General features: G+C 40.1%; 1 protein-coding gene across 2 annotated transcripts in view; it reads left to right on the top strand.

Moving 5' to 3' along the window:
• The first annotated feature begins 1,199 nt into the window (after positions 1-1,199).
• The window catches only part of PLCB1 (phospholipase C beta 1), a 510,832-nt gene continuing 488,202 nt past the window's right edge, over positions 1,200-23,829 (top strand). For both annotated transcript variants that reach the window (XM_081940153.1, XM_081940154.1), the window contains exon 1: positions 1,200-1,689. In XM_081940153.1, coding sequence (XP_081796279.1) covers positions 1,591-1,689 — 99 coding nt within the window. In that variant the 5' untranslated portion in view covers positions 1,200-1,590. The remainder of the gene's footprint in view (positions 1,690-23,829) is intronic.

Below are 23,829 nucleotides of genomic sequence, written 5' to 3'. Positions count from 1 at the left end.
CAGTAACTATAGCATGTTATTGTATTGTAGTAATTAAAGAGCACTTTTTAAAAATCCTTGTGGCCTCCGCCAGATAACATAAAATAGTTGTTTGGAGTGTATAACACTGGGGCAACATTGAATGTCACATAAGAAAAACAGATGTTGTTGAAGGCATGCTGAAATAAATCATTATTTCATCGAAGAGGGATTTTCCCCTTCTAAAAATGCTCTTAAATTGTGCCTTTGGGGTTAGATCTCTTCTCCCCCCTCCTCCCCACCTTAGATCTATTGGTTTATAGTTGTATCCACTCACAGATACTTTGACAAGTTAGAGGAAAGGGTGTATGTGGAGGAGATGCAGGATCTAAGTAGAATTGAATTTTCGAAGATGAGCACACCAAGGAGCGCAGCTAATGTAGTTTGTTTAGCCCCAGATTAAAATGTGGATGCAACCCAATTGACTGTGGGTTGATTCCATGAGCCCTGACTCAGTGCAAATGATTGAGCAGAAACGTTGCATGGAAAGATGGACAAGTTCCTATGAGTTTTTTCTTCTTCTTCCACAAGAGTGGTACACTGGTTCCCACAGACAGTTAAAAACTAAAAGGCGTAGTAATGGTTGTTGATAAGCCCTGCTTTATACATGCATTCCCTATTGCTAGTTCCTTCAGCTATTGAGTATCCCCCGTCCTCTTTAGAGAGTGCAAGAGATCGGGGGGGGGGGGGGGGAGAAAGCAACTCATGACTTGAAATGATCACATAATGCGCCTAATTAAAACAACAACAACAACACAATTGTTGGCATGGCGCGGCTCTTGCAAACGAGATCGGTAGGGCCAACAGGAACTCTGCGGAGAAGTCAGGACACGGTTTCCTGAAAACCTCCCTCTCGGTCACCCGGACCGATCTCCTTGCGCCAAAAGAAATCGTTTGCTATACGAGTTTTCCTCTATTCGGGCATCTCCACCCTTACAAGCCAGGCTTTCCATAAGGCGGTGAGGCGGTCTCTCGCTTAGGCACCCCAACAGCGCACGGGGTGAGCCGGCACTGCGATCTTTCCTCCTGTCAGGAAAGGCTCGTCCAACTGAAGGCGGCGGGCTTCAAGGAGGGCGCATGCTCTGCAGAGGCGGCGCCCTCGGCCAGCAGGTGGTGCTGCCCGCTCGAGTCGCTCGCTGCGCCCGAGCGCGGAGAAAAGTTGGGGGAGAGAGCGAGAGAGAGAGAGCCGGGGAAGGAGGAAGAGGGCGGCAGCGCGGTTTGCATTTGCCAGAGCAGCGAGGAGCGCCTCGGCAGCGCGTGTGCATGTAGGGGGGTGCATGCATGCCACGGATGCATGCATGCAGGCGTGCGTTCCCCTTCTTTCTCTATAGGATGTACTGCCGAACGGTTGGCTCTTCCCTGTAGGCACGCGTCTGGCTCGCCCTTGCCTTGCGAGAAGCGCTTGACACGAGTAGCAGCTGCCGCTGCTTCTCTTCTCTTTCCCTCCGGTCGGCGTCCAAGCGATCCAGGCGGCTCCTGCGACAAGGCTCGCGTCTTTCCCGGTCGCCGCTGCTGCTGCCGTCTGCCTTTTCCTTCCCTTCTCCGGTGGGAAGCCTCGATGTGCTGCCGCCAATGGCTGGGGCACAGCCAGGAGTTCACGCTCTCCAGCTCCAGCCGGTCCGGGTCTCGGCTAGCCTCAAGAAGGGCTCCACCTTCGTCAAATGGGACGACGTAAGTTTGCGGAGCTCTGCCACCTTCCCCCTTCTCTGCCTCCCTCTCTCCTCCTCCTCCCAGCTTCACTTTCCCTTTCCACGGTTTAGGGGCGCGAGGAGCGCAAGACCCCCGCGATGCGACGGGCAGAGCTGATGGATGGGCTGGCACTGCACCATGTGCCGGGAGATGCATTGACTCAGCGCGCGCTAGCCCCAGGAAGGGGGCAAGGGCATCCGCGTGTGGGATGTGTGCTAACCATCAAAGAAGAGACGGCGTGGAGCTGGCCAAGTTTCAGCTGCTTTAGGGCAGCCAGCTTGTCCACTGCCTGCAGCCCAGCCAGAGAGCTTATGCTTGGCATGCAGAATATTGAACAATTCTGAGTGTGCTGGGGTTGTCCAGTTAGGAGATTTCCTGCGAGCAGGAAAGCACCATTTAAGCATTATAAGGCCCCATCTTGTGTCTCTCAATTCCCAGTGGTTTAATCTGGCCCTTCAGGTGCTAAGAGCCAGCTTGGGGGGTTAGAATATGCCCACTTGTTGTGTGGGTGAGAGCCATGAGGCTTTGAATGAGGACGATCCTTCATTCTGACAAGTGGGCGGAGAGGAAGTAAAATGGGAAGTACAGGTGCTACTGGGTTTAAAGTTGGGAAAGGAGCAGGAAGATGGAGCTTGCCAATTTTTTTTTCCTGCACTGTAACATTGGAAAAGCTAGAGCATTGGTTCCTGGCAAGTTACCCATAGCAACAAGCGACTCAGTGCATTTATGTGGATTTAGACAAGCAGCTGAAGGAAAACATGCACAGTATGTGTGCTTGTGTGCATGTGTACTGGAGGGAGAAAAAAAGCATAGGGATAAATGGAATTGGGAATCAGGAAAATAAACGACTCCACCAAAGTGGCAGATATACCAGTAGTGCCTATTCTTTGGCTTGAAATATTTTAATAGTTTTCAACCATCAATTAGATGCTGTTTCACAGATCCTTCTTCATATGATGAATCTGCTGGATTCACATTTTTTTTCCTACAGCACAATGATCAATTAACACTCTTATAGCCTGAAAAGTGCAATAGAAAAAATAAATGGATAATGGGGTAGGGAGAAGAGGGATCAGTGATTGAAGTTAGACAAAAAAAGACTCAAAAATTAAATGAGATTTCCTTTTTGTCTCTTTGCCATTATCTTGAGGGCAATTAAAACAAATGAGAACGAAAAGTTAGTTTTCTAAGAGGACTGCTTTTTGCATCTTACTTTCTTAAGAGCAACACGGCACATTTGATTTCAGAGACCTGAAGATTTATTTAGAGTGTGAATTTATTTCTCACCTTATATAGTACTTGTGATCCTTCTGTAACAGGTGTAGGACCTGCCCTTTCGTTCTCATGAAAGCTGTCAAACTCTGCTTATGTTTTATTATTTTGACCAGAGTCTAGCTGAATATTCCAATATGCAATAAAGAGGTATGCTGTCTTATTCATAGAAAACAAGCTCGTTAAAAAGCTTAATTCGTTTGGCTCTCAAAAGTTCAGTATGGGTAGTCCTGCAAGAAAGCAAACTATCAGACTTTTTTCATTGGCTAAGAATGAAATGGCAAGAAAAGATTTCCAAAGACAGAAAAGTGCAGATAAATCATTTTATTGTAGAAAAACGCATAAGCCATTGCAAAAGAATCCCAGTGTTTATTAGATATGAAATGGTTTTATAGGTGAAATTAATGGTTCATTTTTTTTACTCTTTCTCCAGCCCAAGTGATACAATTAGCCCTCTGTTGTTGTGCTTCCCCAATTTTTGTTGAGTGTGTATTGTGGGTAAATCAGATCTAGTTATTGGGCTGTTTACTTAAGAAAATCAGCTTTTTCATGGACTCTGCGTCTTACATTCAGTTATTATTCACTGTGTAAAGCTTTGCCACAAAACTAGTTTTTTCTGAATTATGTCTTTTGAATATAGATTTGTAAATAGAGATTGCCAGGGAGAAGAGATAGCAATAAATGGTTAATTTGTAATTGAAATGCTTAGGCAACAGGTGTCTTACCTGTATTCATTTTCATGTCAATCATTGGAATTTTCTGCTTTTAATACCAGCATAAGTAAACTCATTCCTTCTAGCAGAAAATGACATAAAATATGCTGTTCCTTCTCCTGTGGTTGATAGATAACACAAAGCAGCAGTTGGGTACTTAAATAACATTTGGGAAGCTTAAGAAAAAAAATTCCTTTGGGGTCTTTTAGCACTGATGTGTTCTTGTAGAGGTTAGGATTAGTGACTTTTCAAAACTGATACATAAGTACAGCAAATTATAAAGTTAAAAGTTGCATTTTAATAAGGGTTTTTTGCTTTAAAAAACAATAACATTGTTTGAGAAGTTGATCTCATTAGAAATATTGCAAGTTGTGGGTGCAGAATAAAATCAGTGGTGATCTGTAAAAAGAGCATATCTGTTACTTACCATAATCAGTTTGTGGGAGAGATGTTCACGAACAAAATGTAAAAAAACAATTAACCTTTGTCAATAGTCTGGAAGAAATGCCTGTTTTCCTGTAGGCAGGAGATAGATTTCTGATGTTGGGTATACGTTTCTCATCTGGAGCTGATTTCATAATAAGAAGAGCAGGAAATCTTTCTCCAAATCCCCAAATTAGGCAGCTGAAATGAAGATAATTTATGGAATCCAGCATATTTAATATTTTTTGGTAAAGAAAAAAATGAATACAATTCTGCTACTGAACTGATGCAGTTCAGTTCAGAGTTTGCTCAGAGACACGGTAGAAAATTATTTTGTGCATTATTTCACATTATGGTGATCTCTAGTTCTAAATAAAACATATTATTTAAAGAAGTCCACTACTAACCCACCAATTAAGCGAAGCATATTTATTAATGTAAAGTTTGGAAGGATTGGAAAGATAATGATTAAAAGTTCTCATAGATACCCAGTCTTCTTTTGAGAATTAGAAGCCACATGCTAGATTGTTAAGGTAGGAGCCTTCTAGATTAACAGACTCTATGAAGGTATTAGTTATTAAAGCAATTTGCCTTTAATTAATACAATGCATAAACTTCAGAGTATGCAGATTTGCCAAGTTATTCTATAAGCATAGCATCATCTAAGCAATTAAGTTGTTTAAAGCTACAAGACTTACAGACTTAAATATATTTAGATCAAGCCTTCTATGGAAATTCCTTTCAAAAATTCTTCAGACAGCTGCTTAGTCACAATTTACAACAAAATGTCATAGGCTATTTGGTTCTTTGAAAACACCATGCCTAAATTACTTCACCTCATTCAATCTATTTTCTTGGCATAACATCAGGCAACACAGAAGCTATGTTGATGTTGAATTTTGGGAGTGTTGCTTGTCTTTGTGTAGTTAAAGAACAAATCCTGACCTCTAAATTTAGCTTGGGTTAAAAGTGACCCTGGGAACTAGAAAGTGCAAGATCTCATGTAATTAGATGTAATCTAATCCTAAAGCCAAGCTAGACATGCAGATAAGATAATTTCCCAGCCTCTGTTTCTGTGGGTTATGTAATTATAAGGACCAAGTGGGAACTGTAGACTTGGGTTATGCTGTTACTTTTCTGAGGCTGAGGGTCACATTTAAACTTTGAGTAGTGCATTTAAGGGGTTTAAAACAAACAAATAAGCAGGCTGAAGATAAAAGTGAAATCTGACATATTTAAAGTTAATTAAAAGTAAATACAGACAATTCACTTAAGCTCTGTGCATGCTCTGTTCATGTTTTTCTCCTCCATCACACAAATGTTGTCAATTGATAATAGATTTTGGAGAATCTTTAAGTACCACTTCAAAGTCTTTAGGGACCGCAGATTGTATGCTCCTAATTTGCTTTTCTGTCTTTTCCATCAATTCAACTACAGGGAGAAAAAAGCTAGAAATATTGTGCCTTTTCGTTAGTGAAGATAAATTTCTGAAAGGACTCCATGTGTGTGTGTGTGTGTATGTGGTGTGTGTGCGTGTGTGTGTGTGTGTGTGTGTGTGTGTGAGAGAGAGAGAGAGAGAGAGAGGTTCCTAAGCTGTGATTCGAAATAAAATACATACACACACATATGCATACATGCATAAATTGTTCATTCATTCATTGATTACAAGTAATTTTGTGCCACTTCATTTGAATAAATCTAAACTTCTTACAGATACAACGAATCCTACAGGACATAAAAAAATAGTACAAATTATAAGTTATAAACATTCTAATTAATTTCATAAAATCATAAATACTAGTTTATATACTTTCTGGGTAACTAATTGTCAGACTCGTAATTCCCAAACACTTTCTTTACTAATTAGGCTTTTAATAATTTTCTGTTAAAAGGTTTATCCTTGGTTCTGTTCAGTAGTTTAGTAGCAAGAGAAGATATACTTAAATAAAATAGAATGTATTTTTGTCATAGTGTTATTGCTGAAATATTGACAAGACAAAATAGGAACTCTTTGTTTGTCTTTCTGTAATTGCAGATTCTAATGAAGTAGAAAATAAGTCATAAAAAAAAACAACCCACTTACTGCTTGGGGAAAACACGACCAGTAAATGTTAATTGTGTTTATAAAGAAGCTTTTTGAAACTAGTATAGTCATATATAAGGGACTATACGGAAAGGTGGCAGATTTCACAGCTAAATTTAAATTGCTGAAATAAGAAACAAGGGATGTGTTGGGAAGAATAAGATGGATCAGAAACTACAAACCTTTAAATAGATTTAAATTTAAATGAAAACATTTAAAGTCTCAGGTGGGACTAGAATCCATTTACTATATTTGCTCCCTAGGATTTGTGTTGATATTCAATGAACACATGAATGAATATCTGAAAATAAAATAGTCCCCTGAGATTGAAGCATCTTACAAATTTTAATATATTTCTCTATATATTTTGGAATATGAGCCACTATGGGGTAATCATTATGTTGAAATAGAACAGAGGAGAGATACAGGTTCAAATCTCCACTTGCCCGTTATGCTCCCAGTAGTGTTGGGGGCCAATCAAGACTACTCAGAACCAATCATCCTCATAGGTTGAGAGGAGAATAAAGTATATTTACATTGCTAGGTAAAATGGGGATTATAACCTGAACGCATCAGACTTTTCATCTAGTTTCAAAGCTTCTGTTCAAGAGATCAGTTCAGAAATGGGGTAAGGAGATGCCTTTTTACCTCAACTGGCTGGAGTGAATGACATGAAAGGAAACGAGAGAGAATAAAAAAGCTATGGCTACATCTGCTCTTTGCTTCCATTCTGCATTACTTGTGACCCCTAACAAACCAGGGTCTTGATGTTTAAATTGTCATCCATCCTACAGCAGAGATCTAAAACTCGACTAATCAAATGTGTCACATGTCAGGACAAGCTCATTAGTCCCAGGGCTTCTTCAAGGTATCAAATTATTTCCTTATGAAGCAAATGATTTTTATCCCCGATTATTTATTTATTTATTCATTCATTCAATCGATTCATAGGTAGTCCTCAACGCACGACTACAATTGAGCCCCAAATTCATGTTGCTAAGGGCGAAATGCGTTGAGCGAGTTTTGCCCCATTTTACGACTTTTCTCGCCACATTTAAGTGAATTGTGGCAGTTTGTAAGCTAGTAACCTGGTTGTTAAGTGAATCTGGTTTCCCCATTGACTTCGCTTGTTGGAAGATTGCAAAAGGGGATCATGTGTCTCCAGGACACTGCAGCCGTCATAAATGTGAGTCAGTTTTCAAGCATCTGAATGTGAATCATGTGACCATGGGATGCTGCTACGGTCATAAGTGTGAAAAATGGTTATGTCACTTGTTTTCAATGCTGTTGTGATTTCGGAAGGTCAATAAATAATCTGTTGTAAATTGAGGATTACCTGTATAAACCTGCCCATCTCACCTTTACAGGACTCTAGGTGGCTCACGATAAAGCAAAATAAGATAAAAACAAATAGAAGCACATATAGCCAGTCATAATGTAATTATCATCCACACAACCAGGAGATGGACTCTGTCTCTAACCCAAGCCCAGGGCTCCAGGGTTACATTTACTTTCAATTTACTTTCCAGTCCAGTGCATCCAGGTGATTGTATATATTTACTTATTAGATTCCTAGCCTGCCTTTCTTCTAGCAGCTCAAAGCAGCACAGGTAGCATTCCATCCTCTTATTTTTTTCCTTATAACAGCTGTGTGAAAAGGGTTGGACTAAATTAAGAGTGAGTGGCTCAAAATCACCCAGTGAATTTCCATAGCCGAGTGTGGCATTAAACCTCTTTGCTCCTTAACCACCACATAGACTCTCCAAAGAAAGTACAAGGAAATCAAACTGTAATTTGAAGGCGAGCAATCCATTGCCATCGAAATAATCCAGTACTTAATTACATCTATAGAAAAGCAAGAATGAAGAGAAAAGCAGATTCAGCCAACCGAGGAACCACTTTGTTCTTTATTTTCATGAAGAAATCAATCTCTTCTCTAAGAGAAACAATATAATTTAATAGATGGACTCGGCCATCTATTAAATGTGATACGAAAGTTCAGGTACTTGCTAGAAAAAGTAATACACTGCCTACGATTCAGCCTTTTTGACATAAACATTTAATTGCCTAAATAGCTATCTCCATACACCTTTCATTTGTGCTTCCTACAGTTTCTTGATGCAAAATGCAGTTTATGCTAAGGAAATCAATTCCTAACATATTAAAAGATATACTTTTTTTTACACCCATCCACCCTTAGTGATGTTTTCAAAATGCATTGAAGGCGTACCCAAAGATAAAAATTGTTGGCATGCCTTTTCGGTGCCCTTTCCCAGTTCTTATGATTCATTGTGATACCTTCCAGTGGCATTAAATCTAGTACTTCTGGTACTTTCCAATTTAATGAACTCTGCCAATATGTGACCCAGAAAACATTGAAACTTTTGACAGCCAAATTGAAAATTGCTCAAAGTCTGTACTTACTTTAAACCATTGTGTGGGGTTTTGTGGTGGTGGTTTTAAAAAAATGTATTAATTTTAATTATTATTCATATATTCACTTCAATTAATTATTAATATTAATTCAAACGTTTGAATTAATAGGCAAGCTTATGCCTTCCAAATTTTTGCAGGGACATAAACATTTGCTTGTTGCTTTCGTGTTCTTTTATGGCTAAGTCTTTTTCTAAAATGTTTTGATGTTTTAGCTATCATTTCACTTATCACAACAGTTGCTGCTATTGAATTTTCACTAGACTCGGGGGGAAAAAAGATGCTTGGCAAATATATCAATGAAGATTCTCAGTCATCCAGGTAGTTGTCTGGAAAATTGAATCCTGGCAACTGGACATATTCTTTGTTTGTTTGAGTCATTGTTGCGATGATTCAATTTTCTAGACAACTTTGCTTGAATGATTGAGAATCGTCATTGACATATAGCTAGCACTTTGGGGAAGAAACCCTGAGGTTGGTGCGGAAGTGTTAGTACATTCTAATGACTGTATCAACACACTCAGACTGAAAAAGCTAGTTGGATGAGCAATGCAACGTCTCACACGAACAAAAAATAAGTCTAGTTACCTTGATTCAGTTGCAGCAGTGTGCAGCAGCTGCCAAAAAAGGCAACACAGTTCTAGGCTGCATAAACAGAGGGATAGAATCAAGATCATGTGAAGTGTTAATACCACTTTATAATGCCTTGGTAAGGCCACACTTGGAATACTGCATTCAGTTTTGGTCACCACGATGTAGAAAAGATGTGGAGACTCTAGAAAGAGTGCAGAGAAGAGCAACAAAGATGATTAGGGGACTGGAGGCTAAAACATGAGGAACGGTTGCAGGAACTGGGTATGTCTAATTTAATGAAAAGAAGGACTAGGGGAGACATGATAGCAGTGTTCCAATATCTCAGAGGCTGCCACAAAGAAGAGGGAGTCAACTTATTCTCCAAAGCACCTGAGGGTAGGAAAGAAGCAATGGGTAGAAACTAATCAAAGAGAGAAGCAATTTAGAACTGAGGAGAAACTTCCTGACAGAACAATTAATCAGTGGAACAGCTTTCCTACAGAAGTTGTGAATGCTCCAACACTGGAAGTCTTTAAGATGTTGGATAACCATTTGTCTGAAACGATATAGGGTTTCCTGCCTATGCAGGGGCTTGGACTAGAAGACCTCCAAGGTCCCTTCCAACTCTGCTATTGTATTGTATTGATTCAAATGTTTAGATGCTTGAAAAATGTTGCCAAGTTGCAGAACTTTTTCTTCTCACCCCCCACCAAGTGATTTCATTGTAATTTTTCAAGACCTATAAACATACCCTTGGGAACAATAATAATTTGCTAAATTAGGACTGGGTTTTTCTTTTATAAATACAGATTCTCCCATTTGTCATGGAAAATGCTTTATTTCTTCCACAAATCATTTTTGGGTCCTAAAGCCATTAAAGGTGCTAACCCCAACATGAATGTCATTAATACATAGCCAATTGTCTAAGTGATGTCCAAAGATTATTTTTGACTTGACATCTTATGATACACATCAAAAGAACACTGCATGGGATTTGACAGTGCATGTCTGTTTATTTAGTTTCTCAGTGCTGTTAATATCACTAACCCATCGCAAATAGTGTATCAAAACGGTTTCTGCAATTTTCTGGAGAATAATGCTGTTGTCATTTGAGGCCTGTAGAGGATGCAATGCCAACAGAACATTCTCTTTGTTCTCTTGGTAGACATTATGTTCAACATGATGGGAAAGGTGTGGTACAATGCTGTAGGCAATAGTAATGCACACAAATGGCTGTGCAGTGCAGTGTGCATTGAGAACGTGCGGTGACCATTGGGTGTCTATGGAGATTCTCAGTTATCTAGAGAATGGTTGTCCCAAAGGTGCTTTTTTCCCCCAAGAGGCAACTGGACTTTCTAGTTTTTCTTTGAAGACATTTCGCCTCTCATCCAAGAACGTCTTCAGTTCTGTGAAGAAGCTTCTTGGATGAGAAGCAAAACATCTTCAAAGAAAAACCAGAAAGCCCAGTTGCCACTTGAAAAAAAAAAAGCACCTTTGGGACAGTAACCATTGGGATGTCCAGTAAGTTATAAAAGTAGTCTGGTGGTATATGTATGTCACAAGGAAATCAATTGAGATGCCTTCTATGCCATTCTTACCAGATTTGGGTCTAGACCAGAGGTGCCAAATTTGTGGTGTCATGTGACATATTGTGACTTTTTTCTCCTTTGCTAACTCGTAGCACATCTGGACCTCCGGCCGCAAGTTTGACACCCCTGTTCTAGACCACCACTACACACAGAGCTTGTGGGCTCTTCTGCTGCTTCTCTTCTACTGTGTGGCCTTCCATCCACCCACGTTGTCTTAAGAGTATGAAGGATCAAAATGATCATTGCAGGGCTAGGGACTGTTCCTCCTATCACCATCATTACTGCAACATCTCCTTTTTATAGTTGTATAATGAGAAGCAGAATCAATGTCTTGGTAGTGAGTTGCCAGGATCCACCACTTGGGTGTGGGGTTAGCAGTGCAAGACCATCTTGACTGACCCTGTCTGGAGATACAGCTGCAGATACCACAATTTGGCCCAAAATTTCTGTTGCTAAGTCAGACAATTGTTAAGTGAATTTTACCCCACTTTACAACCTTTCTTGCCATAGTTGTTAAGTGAATCACTGCAGTTGTTAAATTAGTAACACAGTTGTGAAGTGAATCTGGCTTACCCAATGTCAGGGTTCCAAGTAACTCCCCCAATGCAAGAAGACTCCGAGGCTTGAAGTTCCTGTAAGTTCCAGTTTATTACAGATGTCATATTGGCACATCTGGGAAAAGCGAATCTGAAAGCTTCCAGGTTTTCCCCACCCAACAGAAAGTCCAAGTCCCTGTCCAGCACCCACATATCCATCACATCGCCCAATCAATGCACCGTCCCAACTGGAGATGCCTCCCAGTCATGCCCTTCCAGGTGCATGGCAAGACGTCCTTGACTCTCTGAGAAAGGAATGTTATTATGACTATATATCTCCCATACTCCATATAACCCCCCTTCCATTTTCCCACAGCATTCTTTGTGGCAGGCCTGAAATCCCAACACAAAAGATGGCTTCCAGGCCTGACATCCATTGGCTCTGCTTGTCAGAAGATCACAAAAGGTGATCACATGACCCCAGGACATAGTCATGAATGTGAATCAATTGCCAAGCATTTGCATGTTGGCCACATGACTATAGAGCTGCTACAATAGATGTAAGTGTGAAAAATAGTCATCGGTCACTTTTTTCAGTGCAGTTATAACTTGAAAACGGTCACTAAATGAACTGTTGTAAGCTGAGGACTACCTGTATTCTCTAAAACTGTAACAAGGAGGAGATGCAGCTGGAGGAGATGCAAACTTCTCATGGCTGGGTCTGCCTGGAGCTATGAGTTGAAGATCCCAGTTTTCCTTTCTTATCAACCTATTGGAGTATGAGCAAATAGCTGCCCTACTTTTGACCACTATTCTCATGCTAAGTGAGTGACGTGTTGTCTGCCCTAAATGATCTGGAGGGCTGCCTGCGGTCCGTGGCATCTCTGTCCTAGAAGAAAAGTGAGACTTAAAGGTATTAAATATATTTTAAAATATAATCATATTATACATTTGCATCTGGCAGAACTCACTGTCTAAACCTAATGTACAAATTGCAATACTACTTATTCCTTTATGGAAACAGACAACATTCCCTAACACTTTAGTTCAAGTTGTACTTGAAAGGCATTCCAAATACCTCCAAAGTCTTGCATATTCAGTGGATGTAATGCCTAGATTTTGGCTGGGTTCCTATATTGAGCTACATCATAAATTGTGACTTACCCCAGTCGCTGGGTTCACTGAATATGCTAATCCATGACAAAGCAGGCCTCAATGAAACACCTGGTATGCAAAACCATCCCTTATGAAATATGCTAGAATCAATCTGTTTTGACATTCAGTAAGAAGGCCCTCCTATGAGGAATTCTATTCAAGGGGAGGAATGGAAGAGCCGGTGGTTTTCTCAGCAGCCTCAGCAATGTGGACGATATAGTTCAGCAACATCTGGAGATTTGTAGCTACTCTATTCCTGCTCTAAGGCTAGTAACAGTTCGCCACTTCATGTAACAGAGTTATTTCTCCTCTGATCTCCATTCCTTTCATAGCAGGATGTGATGAAGGGCAGAATGAAGAACAGGATCAGAAAAGCCAGCAGTACAGACTTCCATGCTTCCATGATTAGACCAAACTCTTTAAACATATAGCACGGCATTCCTTGCAGCATTCAAGGAGTGGAATTGACATATTGCAATGCACATTTCATCACTTGCCCCTTCTTGCGTCCCTGTGGTTGACAGTGGACACCAGAGGGATTATTATGACCAGAAGGAAACCCAGGGGATCATTATTACAAGAAAATAATAGTTTAGAAATAGCCTTCCCCATTCTTACGCTTTCCAGGTGAGCTAGTTTTGATTACATTGAGAATTCTGGAAGTTATGCAATTATAAATTACATTATTTGTAGGGTACCAAGTTGGGAGATGTTCTTAGAAAACATAGACAGGCAAACCCAAACAATTTATAATATCCACAACACATAAAGGGATTACCAGATTTAAATGAGCAAGTTCTAAAACCTGGGTCCTTGAGAATTAATTACTGTACATACCTGACTTGAAGCTGAGTAAACAGAAATGTCAGGTGCTTAAATAAAACCATGGAAGTATGAAAACTTAAATAGCATTACTGAGTTCTTAATTTTCCTCTGGACCATAATGGGCAGGGGGACAGTTGGAGAGGCATATGTCTGTAAATCCCTCTGTGTATATTGGCTAAGGTTGGTACAACCACAAATTATAGTAATTACAGGAGCACTATGATCGCACATTGGATTCATACATTTGTGCGTGAATTCTAATATTTGGCTAACTATTGAGCTGGAAGTATTTTGGAAACTTGAGCTCAGTTTGCATTTTGTTTCACTATTGTGCCCCGTTAATTTTATCCTTAATAGCTTATACGCCAGTTGAATAAATGTAATTTAACTAACGGCTGTGCTAGAATAAACCATTGCTAATTCACTGAATATCCAATTTGGCATTGCTTCTAGTTGGCAGTTGAGAGATGAGCACTATCTTTTTCAGTGCTTTATAGCTCTGGTCTAATGTATGTCAGGTTAATGAGATGTAGAGTCCATTGAACTAAGAGATTACTGTTAGGTAAGTATTATTGTAATTTTAATTATTATCTCTTAAGATCTGGCTTCAAAAGAGGTCAAAATAGTATGGTATGCTGCCAGATAGATTCTAAGGATTTGTCAGCTGAGACACTTGGGAATTATAAGATAATGTAAAATAAACTGAAGATGGATTCTTTTAGAAAACTCTTACCCACCACAAACACCCACATTTGTGCCCTCGGCTATATGTCACAGCATGACAAAAATAGAAGCTCAAAACACTTGGAGGTCACCAAATTATGAAATGTGATTGTTCAACCCTCTTTTAATTGACCGTGTTGGATTTGAACTTGGGGCCTTCTTTCATGTAATGAATAATGCTGTTCTACCTATATTATGATACATGGCTGCACTTATTTTTGAAACAAATTGTGGGGAGTTTCCTGCATAAGTCCCTTGATTTGATTGCTTCCCTACATATTACCTAGCAATTGTGCTGGAACAGGGGTGTCAAACTCGATTTCATTGAGGGCCGCATCAGCATTGTGTTTGACGTCAGGAGGCGAGGATGGAGGTGGCCAGCTATACGTCACTTGTGTCAGGGGTGCCTGTAGTGGCCCGAGAGCTCTGCCAGCGAAAATGGGCTGTTTCCAGGTTGGCCCTGCGGGTCATATCTAAGGCACCCCATGGGCCAGATCCAGTCCCCTGGCCTTGAGTTTGACACCCCTGTGCTAGAACATATAAAAACTTTCCTACCTCAAATAACCATACTTTTTATATTTCGCCTCTTTGGTTATGTCAGTTTATGGTATTAACTGGCTTCTTTTAAGTTAGTAGCGCTGCTAAATTAGCGTATTGGTTAATTTGTGCTAAAATGATAAGCCAGTGATGGTTAACCTTTTTGGTGCCGAGTGCCCAAAGCGCATGCGACAACCCCAAAATGCAATGCAAGCACCCCCCCCTGCACAAGTGCCCTGCCCCCCACCCCTTTTTGGCTTCCAGGTTGGTGCAGGAGACTTTCCAGGTCCAAAATGGGGCACGTGTGTGTGTGTGTGTGTGTGTGTGTGCGCGCGCGCACGTGCACTTCTTGGCACATATATTTATATTTATTGAGCCTCTCCTTTTGTCCTTGTTTCTCTTATTTAGAATGCTGCAATCATTTTAAATATATATAAAAAAGATAAAGTGTCTAGCAGCTCTATATTTATAAGAGCCATGGTGGCACAGCGGTTAGAATGCAATATTGCAGGCCAATTCTGTTGAGTGCCGATTGCCAGCAATTCAGCACTTCGATCCTGACCCGCTCAAGGTTGACTCAGCCTTCCATCCTTCCAAGGTCGGTAAAATGTGGACCCAGATTATTGGTGGAAATAGGTTGACTCTGTAAACTGCTTAGAGGGGGCTGTAAAGCACTGTGAAGAGGTATATAAGTCTCAGTGCTAGTGCTAGTGCTATATTTGATTTTAGTGTTTGAGTCATGGTGGCGCAGTGGTTAGAGTGCACTATTGCAGGCTACTTCTGGTGACTGCCGTCCACCTGCTGACTCTGTAAACCGCTTAGAGAGGGTTGTAAAGCACTGTGAAGCGATATGTATGTATGTATGTATGTATGTATGTATGTATGTATGTATGCATGTATGTGTGACAACCCCTGGTATGCCCAAATATGGGAGGGAGCTCACTCCTCCCTCTTTCTGTCCTTCGGCTCATCACAGAAAACCATCCAGGAAGAAACCCATATTTTTATTTTTAATGTTGCCTTTTTATATTTGTGTTGTATTTGTGCTGATAAATAAATAAAGGGAGACTAGTATGGATCCATTTCAAGCTATTTAGCTCTCATATTACATATTAGGCAGATTTGTTAGCCACTACACCACAGGCTCTCCTCCTTTTAACACATCCCAGGTTCAAATCCCAGTAAGGGTATGGCTAGCTGATGAGAGACCTGTTGCCTCCCCCTGGGTCTGATGAGACGCTGCCCCTTCTTCACTCCCCCTCCAGGTGGGTTCCGATCAAAAAGGTTCTCGGAGATGGTTTGTCAGACAGGTTCATGTGAGACTCTTGACAACCCCCCTACCCCCGTCTGTCCAGCTGGAGAACTTCCAGTTGAATCCAAGCGACATATAAGTCTAAGTGCTATTGCTATTGCTAGTTTTTGTTCTTCCCCTTCCAGGAGAAACTAATATTTGCTTGATGGATTGAATATATAGTTGGCTTCTGAATCCAAGCTCTATGTGACCTTAAGTATATCATTGCATCCCATATCTTTCTTCCTCTGAAATAATAATTGGATGGAGCCCCTAATAAATACTTGAACTGTGATGTGAAAATGGAAAAATTTAATACTAAAAAAAATTCAGGGCTTTTCTTATTAAAAATGATCCTTCCAATGAAGTAGAGATTTCATCTTTCAAAGTGCCATTGTAAGAAATTGAGAGAATTTTTTTTTTTTTGGTAAAACCTAATTGGAAGCGTGCTAACCAGATAGTTTTCTCTAGTTCCAGTGGGTTACCCAATGGCCAGGTTCACCTACCACATAATATAATTCAGATAGGCTTTGCTTGACACATTTTAATAACTAAACCAGTTGCTCTATACCAAATTTTAAAAAATGGCTAAGCATATAAAGAATGAAGACAAATATACATGTCCCAGGATAATGCTGCAGGATCCAATATGGGTCAGTTACTGGGACCAGAGGTTTTGTCGTCTGATCTTTTGGATTTGTGCACATCCTCAGGGAGCTTCTCTTTCTCCAGAATGTGGAGCCTTGAGGATGGGGTCCAGTATGAGTCCAAAAGCTTGGAAGACTAAATCTCTGGTCCCAGTGACCAACCCAGATTGGATCCTAAGCAAATAATATCTTAACTTGACAAATATCATTGTGTTATATAACTGGATGCCATTGAGTCAAATGGGCTATTATTTTAGTGGTGTGGAATGACTATGTGTTCTGCCCAAGGATTGGATGATTGACCTGGTCTATTTCATATTATCAAATAAATAATTTTAATCCTCCTTTCCTAGCCAACATTGATAATACTTGTATGCATCAGATATTATGGGATTTGTAATCCAAGTACATATGGAGAGCACCATTTTAGAAAATGATGAATGATTGTTCCAATTTCTATCTTAACTTTTTACCATAAATTTTCCTAAAAATTTATTGTGCAATACATGAAGCATGGTGTATAAAAAGGAAGAGATTGCTCCTAGAGCAAGGATGACAAACTCGATTTCATTGAGGGCCATATCAGGATTGTGTTTGACCTCGGGGGCCAGGATGGGTGTGGCCAGGATGGGCATGGCCAGTTTGTGGTGGCCCGAGTGCTCTGCCAGCAAAAACGGGCTCCCAAGCTCAATTTTCAGCTGTGATGGCTTCTACCACCCTCTGCCAGTGAAAATGGAGCTGGTGGGGGGCTCTCAAGCTCTGTTTTCGCTGGCAGAGGCACCACGGACTGGTCCTTTGCTATTTCTAGGGTGGCCCCGCAGGCCGGATCTAAGTAACCCACGGGCCAGATCTGGCTCCTGGGCCTTGAGTTTGACACTCCAGTCCTAGAATGCTTTGGGTCTTTGTGCTTTGGAGGCATATGAGAATCCAATAAATCCTTAAGGTAACAGGAAGCTCAACAGCGAAAAAACAACAACATGCCCTTTCAGTCATGTAACTCCTTCTCTAAATTGGGAGCTGAAGTAAATGGAGATGAAGGGGGAGTTGAAATATTAACAAAGTGGATTAATTCAGATCACCAGAAAGTACCTGTTAACCAGGTACAACTACGCAGCATTTGGTGGTGGTGTGGGGGACTGCTGAGAACTGCAAACCAGAGGGCTGGGCTATTTTTTTTTCTTTTTAATTGCGATATGTGTGTTGTATAATTTAATCGCACAGTGTTTATCACTTTTCCAACTGATAGTAGCAGGGAAAAGGTGTCATTATTTTTCAGAGGTTATGTTCATAAAAGGCTGTAAAAATATAAAAGTGTGCTGGGATCACATGACCAGGTTTTGCAACCTTCTGACAAGCAAAGTCAACGGAGAACCCAGACTCACTCAACAATCATGCCACTAATTTAGCAACTGCAGTGATTCACTTAAGAACCATGGCAAAAAAAAAGATGTTACAATGGGGAAACATTCAGTTAACAAATGTCTCATTCAGCCATAGAGATTTTGGTTCAATTGTGGCCATACATCGAGCACTACTTGTATCTGGTGCATTATTTTAAGTGTCTAAAATTATAATCTAAGGTACCCAATGGCAGTACAACTTTGGTTTCCAAAAGTAGATCCTTTTCATAGCCAGCATATCAGGATCTACTCTCCAGGTAAGGAGATGCCTAAAAACTTGAACTGTAAAAGTCTAAAAACCTAGAGATGGAACAAAGGAACATGAAAAATAACATGTTCGTTTGTTACGCACTACTAAGCCTATGATGTAGTGAAGGGGAGAGAGAGAATGGAACAGATCCAATCTAGGAAGAAGGCTTGGTTGGTTGAAGTGGCAAGAAAGACCTTATTGGGCAGTGGTGGGGTTTTTTGTTTTGCTGTCTTCTTATTCCTTATTCAACATATTTAGGGAGTGCATTATCTGGTTTTCAAAATATAGTGGTTGCTTTCAGACGTTCATCTCAACTGTAAAATATTGGTAGAAATAATGGGTCGTAAGGAATTGTTTCATTTTTTCTTTCCTTTATAAATACAAGAGAAATATATTAGGAATAGTGGGGAAAGGGCTTACTGGTACATGCTAACCGTCTTGCAGATTGATGCAGAGCTATCCAGCCATTACTGAATATATAAACCCAGTCAAAGTAGTGTGACAGATGCTTGGGACAAACAGATGTAAATGACTATGATACCCTGTAGATATAGCAACAAAAGGCAATAAAATAAGCATAGGGCCATTAGTCAGTGTTCATTGGGGGAGATATGCATATAATCATCTTGGAAAAGCTATGATTCGGCATCAGAATTTTAAAGCTTTCAGTTGCCCAATGTTCTACTTAAATGTTCCCTATGCTCCGTGATTGGAATTGGAAAAGTATGGATGAGTTAATGATTTAATCACCTCTGCTGCATTGTGTTTTGTTAATGGCATATTCTGTGATAGATAAGCCAGTGTGAAAGATGAAAGCTCTAACAATGCTGGTTCAAGAGAACAGAGACCAAACCTTTATTTTCCCTTCCTTGCTTCCCCCCCCCCACCCTTTTTTAAAGAGTCCATTAGGATTTCTCAATTAAATCGGTATATAGGATACACACTGTTAGTCATTTAAATTTTATATTTGCAATATGCGGTAAATACAAATGCAGGGAGCCAAGAAAAAGTAAAGTTGGAATGATTAAAGTTTGCTGAACAGATATTGCTTAGAGTAAACAAGAAGCAGATGAACTTTTTTCCTGAAGTATATGCATCAATCAATGCAGAAGCCAGCTGTCCCCCTGCTGAATCTTGTGCAAATTTAAGCTTCACTTCAAGAATTACCATTAGGAAGATGGATTCCTTATGGAAGCAATATATTATTGCTGCAGGTTTTTTTTTTTTACTCTGTCAGGAGTCATATACCAGGGAAAATGTCCCAATAAGCTTAAGAGGGAATATTTTATTAACAGAGTTTATGAGAAATATCCCAATATTGCAACGATTTAATACCAGATTCTGACTTTTAATATTTATTTTTACCGTGCCTTTATTGTTTTTTAAAATAAATAACCCAAGTTGATGATTGTACAGGCAGTCCTCAACTTATGATCACAATTGAGCCAAATATTTATGTTGTTAAGTGAGAAATTTGCCCCATTTTCTCACCATCTTTGTTAAGTAAATTACTGCACTTCTTAAATTAGTAATGTGGCTGTTAAGTGAATCTGGGTTCCCCATTGAAGGCCGCGAGAGGGGATCACATGACTTTGAGACACTACACCTATCATAAATGTGAGTCAGCTGTCAAACATCCCAATGTAAGTCACATGACCATGGGGATTCTGCAATGGTTATAAGTGTGGAAAATGGTCATAAGTCACTTTTTTCAGTGCTGTTGTAACTTCAAACTGTCACTAACTGAACTGTTGTAAGTCGAGGACTACCTGTACATAATATTGCTTACTCCTCCCATTTTCCTTACAACAGCAACCCTGTAAACTGTGTTGGGTTGAGAGAGAAAGATTGGCCCAAAGTCACCCATCTGTCTTTCATACATAAGGCAGTACTAGAACTTATCATTTCCTAGTTTTTAGACTGGTGTCTTAACTAGATCAAACAAGTAGTCCCCAGTCTAAGAAGAGTTCCATTAGCAAGGTCTGTTCTTCAGCCAAATTTGCATGTAAGGTGGAAGAGAATTATTGTATAATCCGGTATAACTGAGGTGTCAAACTCGTGGCCCATGGGCCGAATGCGTCACACACTGGCCACGCCAACCCCCATTTTAGCGAAGGGGAAAAAAGTCGTGATACATCACATGATGACAACGTGACGCCATGAGTTTGACACCCCTGCTGTATAGGTAGTATTGTGTAATGAACTTGAACTATTGTGTATTTTATTTGAATAATTGTGTATTTAATTCAGTTTTTACTACAGTAAATTCCATTCTTAACTTGAATTGCCTTCAACTGGGGCATTCTTAATCCAGTGATATGCTGGGTGTACGTGTGTGTATGTGTATACTAACATTGTGCTCCCCTATGCACTAAGCTTTGGCTGAGGGATATCCTTTCCACTGTACCAAGAATTTCAATCTCCCCTTAAAATATCTTGAGTCCAATATCTTCTTGATTTCATAGTGTTCCTCACCTTACAATGGGAAGTGGAGTCTTCTCTTCAACTTGCTTTAACTTAGAGCCTCGGAAGGGTTTCAACAAGCTACAGTGGAACACCGGGTGGACTCACCTGAGTATCTACGGTGTAACCATAATTCCATTGTATACACATACCCATTCCCCCACACCCACACACGGCTCATTTCATACACAGGCTAGGATATATAAAACAAATGAGAATTGTTTCCTATTAATGGCCAGTTGTATGACTATTACTGGTAGGTTTGTTTTCAGCAGAAGTTCTGTTAAAAATAAATTCATTGCTTCTTGGGTTTGAGTCTTTAAAGTCGAAGAGATGCTTGGTTCTCAAGTAGAGAAACGCCCATGAGAAGTATTACAGTATTAGTTCATGCCAATCTGAAGTCCGTAGAGCATAGCTTAAAAGTCAGAGCTTTCATAGATGAGCAGATGTTTACCGCAAATATGTCAAAATCTGAAGGGCTTCTAAGAATATCTATGCTTTGGGCTTCAGGCTCTGGCTGTTGTCGACTCTTGGCTACCCTTCTTGAGCCACTTATCACTGCACTTCAGGTAGATAGGTTTCAAATGGCAACTTGCTCAATTTTCCAAGGTTTGTAAACCTCAACCTATTTGCAAAGCAGCAAGTTTTAGTAACTTGCTAAAGTTAGAAATTAACTGCAGAATAAGATTGAACAGGGTTACACGATAGGTGTTCAGGTTTATGGCTTTCAAAGAGTGGGATAACATCAGGAATTTGAAGTATCGAAGTTCGTTTCATAATGGACTTCTATGAAACCGGTTAAATGAGAGATGAACTCAGATATTAATTTATCCATAAGAGACAAAACTACGGGTTTGCTTTTTGATGCTTCTTGTGGCTGATACATGAATTTCAGTGTGAGTTTCCTGGTGTGTGTGTGTGTGTGTGTGTGTGTCTGTGTGTGTGTGTGTGTGTTCATAGAAAAGCTTAACTTTTTTCAGTACATGCTTGAAGTAATGTATTTAATATGTAACTTCTGCAAAACATTCCCAAGACAGCTCACAGAATATCAGGGAGTAATCGTTATTGTCCACCTATTAACACCATAAGCAAAAGTGCAAAAACAAATTATACACTGAATCTTAAAACATGTTTTGTTGATTGGAGTGACATGATAACTTTGTTCAAAGTTGAACTTGCATTTAACTTCAACACTCCCCCCCCCCAAGGAGAGTTGATGCACAATGTGGGGGTTCTCCTGAATTCACAGTTCCTGATTCAAGAGCAAGTGGCAGCTGTATCTGGGAGAGCCTTTGCACAATTATGTCTTGGGCACCAGATGGGGAAACAATTCTGTCTTGGGCACTAGACTGGGAAACATTGCTTAAAGTGACTCGTGTCTTAGTCAGCTCTCTGCTGGCTATTGCAAGATGCTTTACATGGGACTGCCACTTGAAGAGCATTTGGAAGCTTCAACTAATCCAGAATGCAGCAGTATGGACAGTACTAGTTGCCCCCATGTTATGCCTATGTAACACTGAAACATTGTCAATTGCACTAGCTCCCAATAGGCTTCTGAGTGCAATTTGTGATGGTTGTGACTTTTGAAGCTGTACAGAGCATGGGACCAGGTTCCTTCTAGGATCACAACTCCTGATAGTTTCTGGCCAACAGATTGGGCAGAGTGATCAAACTTCAGCTTCAATTGGTGAAGCGGTCTTTTGATGAGCTTTCATAGCATGCCTTCTTTGTCACGGTTCCTCTGGGATATGGGCAGTCCTGACCCTGCTGTCCATCCACAGGTCTGTAAAGACCAGTCTGTTCCTGCATGCATTGGGATCAGGGCATTGATGAAGTTCTGATATACCATGTTTCACTGAAAATAACGCCGGGTTTTATGTTAATTTTTGCTCCAAAAGACACATTAGGGCTTGTTTTCCAGATTATTTGGGGAAAAATATGGTACTAAATGTGTCCATCTGTCTGACAATCTTATCTGGGTCCTATTTTTTGGATAGGGCTTATATTATGAGCATTCTGAAAAATCATGCTAGAGCTTATTTTCTGATTGGGTCTTATTTTCAGGGAAACAAACATGGTAGGTGTAGGTCTCTCTGTTTAATTGTTACGATGTTTTTTTTAAGGGTCTACCAACTGCTAATGCTAAAGTTGATAATGCTATTGATTTTTATGCCTTTTTTATAATTATGGATTGTGATTGTTTTTGTTTGCCACCCAAAATGTTTTGGTAAATGGAGTGACCCTGTAAAATAAGTGAAATTAATAAAGAAACATAATAAGAGATACATTAAAATTGATAACATGATTTGTTTTCTATGCACTGAAGCTGCTTCTGTCATAACCTCTAACTGGGCAAAACGAGGCATCATAAGGCAACAGTTTTTGAACCAAGGTACCTCAAATGGGCCAGCTTGCAGCATGTATCCAAAATCCAGAAATCATAATTCCAGAAGAAATAAAATTTTGAAAAGTTGTGGTTGCTTCAGTGCTACTGTCTGCTGCTGCTGCTATCATGTGATATTCATTTTCAACAGTCCACGACAGTTTCCCAGACAGTCTCACCATCTCTTTACTTCCTCCCCCGCTGAGAAGCAGCCACCAACCTGCAGGCTGGGAAGGAAGGAAGATTTCCAAGGCTTCCTGCCAGATCCCTTCAAGGAAACTCAATGGGGAAGCTGGCAAGAAGTCAGAAGTCATTCCTGCTCTCACTACTTTTTGCCCACCCTTGGTTTCTCGGTTTCTCTGTTTAAGTGAAGAAACATCTTGGAAATGATGATCCAATGGGGCATGGGATGTCTATTGTCATAAGTAGTGAGCAACAGAACACAGAAATTCATGGGATCAATACAACAGCCAATTATTGCCTCATATATTGTTATTTTCATTGCCAAAGTACCAACCATATGGTATATTTCAGATTTGTATTATTCAGTCAACATGTTCAATCTAATATCTGCATCTTACCAATTTTTAAATGCAAGAACATTAGTGTTTATTGTTAGTATTTATTGTCTTTTGACCATTTTTAAATGACATTGCTTCCTCCATTAGACTATGTAGAATTGGCAGGTAGCAGCAAAATTGTGCCTGGTTAATAGTTGGGTGGCATACCATCAGGGAATGCCAGTGCTGTAGGGTAGATTAATAAATTGAAAACATTCCAAAAGATGACAGTAGCAAACTCTTTCTGTATTCCTGCCACAAGAGTT

The sequence above is a fragment of the Natrix helvetica genome (genome assembly GCF_964273705.1).
Source record: "Natrix helvetica genome assembly, chromosome: 2".
Lineage (NCBI taxonomy): Eukaryota > Metazoa > Chordata > Lepidosauria > Squamata > Natricidae > Natrix > Natrix helvetica.
Note: the sequence above shows the minus strand (reverse complement) of the source record. Positions and strands in the feature narration are given on the sequence as shown.